The sequence below is a fragment of the Arachis stenosperma genome, chromosome 9, assembly GCF_014773155.1.
Source record: "Arachis stenosperma cultivar V10309 chromosome 9, arast.V10309.gnm1.PFL2, whole genome shotgun sequence".
Classification (NCBI taxonomy): domain Eukaryota; kingdom Viridiplantae; phylum Streptophyta; class Magnoliopsida; order Fabales; family Fabaceae; genus Arachis; species Arachis stenosperma.
Window position 1 is genome coordinate 34,077,370 of NC_080385.1, and position 4,286 is coordinate 34,081,655.

The window sequence follows — 4,286 nt, forward strand, 5'->3', positions numbered from 1 at the left end:
ATAAGACGCCCCAGGGCCTGGCTTGACCAAAAGCCCCTAAGCTGGCACCCAGGCTAGCCTAACTCTATGATATGCCTGTTCCCTCTAATCATGCTAACAAAAGTGAGGGAGACACTCTAATGTACTGAAGTTAGACTTGGCATCTCAAAAAGTCTCCTCAATCCTGGTCCAGAGTACCTCACGGAAAACCACCGGGCGAATGGTGATGCTCGCCTGCTGGCGCCTCGCCTGGCTCATCGTCATCGCTGTCAGAGGAGATAACTGATAAACCCCATTTTTAGGGTTTATCTTGTATTGAATTTAGAGTATTTTGATAACCTTTTCTCGCATTTAGCTTATGAATTAGCATGGTTTTGTTATCTCTCCCGTAATTGTGCTTAAGTGTAAAAAACATGCTTTCTAAGCCTTATTTTGATGAATTCTAATTCCTCTTTGATTCCACAAGATGCCTTGATGTGTTTGCTAGTAATCTCAGGTTGAAATAGGCTAGACATGGATCAAGGGAGCAAGGAAGAAAGCATGCAAGTGGAGAGAAGCACAAATGCCAAAGAATTGATCTTAACCATGCACGCGCACGCGCACAAGGCGCTCGCGTGCACATTGCAAAATCCGCTAGAGACGCGCACGCGTACCGTGCGCGCACGCGTCGATGACCGCACATGACTTCATTAAAGCAACACGTGCCTGGCGATTTGAGAGGGTTTCTGAACCCATTTTGGCGCCAATTGCTAAGAGAAAGGAATAAAAGGATCAAGGATTAAGGGGACGGCATGATAGAAAGCATATAGTATAATTAGGATTAGTTTTAGAGTTAGTTTTACAAAGAGAAACTCTCACTTCTCTCTAGAATTAGGATTAGGGTTAGATTAATCTCTCTTCTTAGATCTAGGTTTAATTCTTGCCTCAATTTACTTTTTCTTAATCAAGTCTTAATCTTCTCCTCTTCCCCTTTCTAGTTATGCACTTTAATAATTGTAATTCTTCATTTTGTTTTGGATAGATTGTTGTTCCTTTGTTTCCTTTCAATAATGCAATTTGAGGTAATTCATGATAATTGTGATTTCCTTGGTTGTTGTTGTTAATTCTTTGCAATAATTGTTGTTGGATTTCATTCTTGTTGTTGATTTACTATGCCTTCTTTTTATGCCTTCCAAGTGTTTGATGAAATGCTTGGTTGGGTTCTAGTGTAGGTTTTGATCCTCTTGGTTTTGGTGGAGTGATTAGTGACTCTTGAGTTATCTAATTCCTTTGTTGATTGATAATTAGAGATTTCTAATTGATTTGAATGCCTCTAAAGCTAGTCATTCCTCTAGGAGTTAATTAGGACTTGAGGAATCAAATTGATTCATCCACTTGACTTCCCTCCATGACTAGAGGTCAACTAAGTGGGGGCAATGAACAATTCTCATCACAATGGAAGAGGATAACTAGGATAGGACTTCTAGTTCTCATATCTTACCAAGAGCTTTGTTAGTTGTTAGTTTATTTTCATTGCCATTTACTTTCATGCCTCTTATCAAAACCCCAAAACAAATCACAACCAATAACAAAACACTTCATTGCAATCCCTAGGGAGAACGACCCGAGGTTTGAATACTTCGGTTTATAAAATTAGGGGTTTGTTACTTGTGACAAACAATCTTTTGTATGAAAGGGTTATTGTTGGTTTAGAAACTATACTTTACAACGAGATTTCATTAGTGAAATTCTAAACCGTCAAAAATCCGAATCATCAATAACTATGAAGTTAGGATCTTCCTCTGGATCTTCTTCTTCCTCGTCCTCTTCTTCTGCCGGAGTGATAGCAGAGGAACCACTGCTGGCCACAGGAACCATAAAAGGATAGCTACCAAACAAAATACAGTTGGGAGAAGGAGGTGGCGCCTCCATGATCTGATCATACTCATGTCCCTGCTGCTCATCAAAGACAGGAGGCTCGATCGGCTCAGGTAAAGGATCAAGCTCGGGTGGCAACATAGGAACACCCCACTCATCAAGGACAAAAGGTGTAGGAGGTGCCTCATGGATAGGCTGGGCAGGTATAGGCTCATCAGGTAGAGGAGGTTCAGGTGGAGGAGGATAGTCAGGTGGAAGTGGCATCTGCTCCTCAGGATGAAGTACCCCAGGTCCGCCGGGGTGTAACTGGTGCACGAAATTGCAATCACACTTTTGCAATCCCGCACAACTAACCAGCAAGTGCACTGGGTCGTCCAAGTAATACCTTACGTGAGTAAGGGTCGATCCCACGGAGATTGTCGGCTTGAAGCAAGCTATGGTTATCTTGTAACTCTTAGTCAGGATATCAATAATTTTCAAGTTTAATTGTGAAATGTAAAGGAACATGAAATAGATACTTGTTTTGCAGTAATGGAGAATAGGTTGAGGTTTTGGAGATGCTCTATCTTCTGAATCTCTGTTTTCCTACTGTCTTCTTCTTCAAGCACGCAAGTTCCTTCCATCGCAAGCTGTATGTAGGGTTTCACCGTTGTCAACGGCTAACTCCCATCCTCTCAGTGAAAATGTTCAACGCGCTCTGTCACAGCACGGCTATTCATCTGTCGGTTCTCAATCAGGTCGGAATAGAATCCAGTGATTCTTTTGCGTCTGTCACTAACGCCCAGCCTTCAGGAGTTTGAAGCTCGTCACAGTCATTCAATCCTTGAATCCTACTCAGAATACCACAGACAAGGTTTATACCTTCCGGATTCTCTTGAATGCCGCCATCAGTTCTAGCTTATACCACGAAGATTCTGATTAAGGAATCCAAGAGATATCTAATCAATCTAAGGTAGAACGAAGGTGGTTGTCAGGCACAGGTTCATAGGTGAGAATGATGATGAGTGTCACGGATCATCACATTCATCAGGTTTAGGAACAAGTGATATCTTAGAATAGAAGCAAGCATGATTGAATGAAAAACGGTAGTAATTGCATTAATCCATCAAGACACAGCAGAGCTCCTCACCCCCAACCATGGGGTTTAGAGACTCATGCCGTAGAAGATACAATAAGAAACGTGTAAAGTGTCATGAGGTAGAGATACAATGTCAAAAGGTCCTATTAATACTGAACTAGTAACCTAGGATATACAAAAATGAGTAAATGACGTAAAAATCCACTTCCGGGGTCCACTTGGTGTGTGCTTGGGCTGAGCATTGAAGCTTTCATGTGTAGAGACTTTTTCTGGAGTTAAACGCCAGCTTTTATGCCAGTTTGGGCGTTTAACTCCAATTTTAGTGCCAGTTCCGGCATTAAACGCCGGGAATTCTAAAGCTGATTTGCAACACCGGTTTGGGCCATCAAATCTCGGGAAAAGTGTGGACTATTATACATTGCTGGAAAGCCCAGGATGTCTACTTTCCAACGTAATTGAGAGCGCGCCAATTGGGCTTCTGTAGCTCCAGAAAGTCCACTTCGAGTGCAGGGAGGTCAGAATCCAATAGCATCTGCAGTCCTTTTCAGTCTCTGAATCAGATTTTTGCTCAGGTCCTTCAATTTTAGCCAGAAAATACCTGAAATCACAGGAAAACACACAAACTCATAGTAAAGTCCAGAAAAGTGAATTTTAAATAAAAACTAATAAAAATATAATAAAAACTAACTAAAATCTACTAAAAACATACTGAAACAATGCCAAAAAGTGTATAAATTATCCGCTCATCAGTAACCAAGATAAAGGAAAGTCATAGGGTGCATCAGGATTAAAGTATGCTATCCTAATAGGGTACTGGAAAGGTCTACCACGAACTACATAATTACGGATACGAGGTACCGCACAGTAGATGTAATACTCGCCGCGCACCGGGTCCTCGTGGATGTACGGTGGATCAATCTCGTAGAATAAGACTCCCGTGTCCATCTGTAGAGGTGTAAGGGGTAAGAACTGGGGAGTTCTTAGTAAGGTCGGGGTTTACAGTTAAGTTCATTTATAATGTCCGTGGTCATAGAAGTATAAATAAATGTAGAGTAATATGTACATAACAGCAACATAAACTAACACATGAACAAGAGAGAAAATAGGAAGTAAATGCACATTCACACATTAATATGCAATCGCACAGTTATGCTCAAACAAACAAGGAATAGAACAAGAACACAAGAAGATAAACAATAAATAATGCATAAACAAGTATGATGCATGTCTGTCCCTACTGCAGGTAATGAGCTCATTTGTCGGTTTCGACCCGCACCTGACGCAATCCGACCCTCCAAGTCAGATAAGGCCTTCCCAGAACTTAATCCCAGATTAAGTACCGCATACCCTATACCAAGTGCTCTCGACTTGC

General features: G+C 41.4%; 1 protein-coding gene across 1 annotated transcript; it reads right to left on the minus strand.

Moving 5' to 3' along the window:
- Nucleotides 1-1,716: 1,716 nt before the first annotated feature.
- LOC130949373 (leucine-rich repeat extensin-like protein 3) lies at nt 1,717-3,859 on the minus strand. Its single transcript, XM_057878116.1, has 2 exons — nt 3,773-3,859; nt 1,717-2,142 (listed from the first exon to the last, which is right to left on the minus strand). Exons 1-2 carry the CDS (start codon nt 3,857-3,859, stop codon nt 1,717-1,719), a joined length of 513 nt encoding a protein of 170 aa, XP_057734099.1.
- Nucleotides 3,860-4,286: the final 427 nt, after the last annotated feature.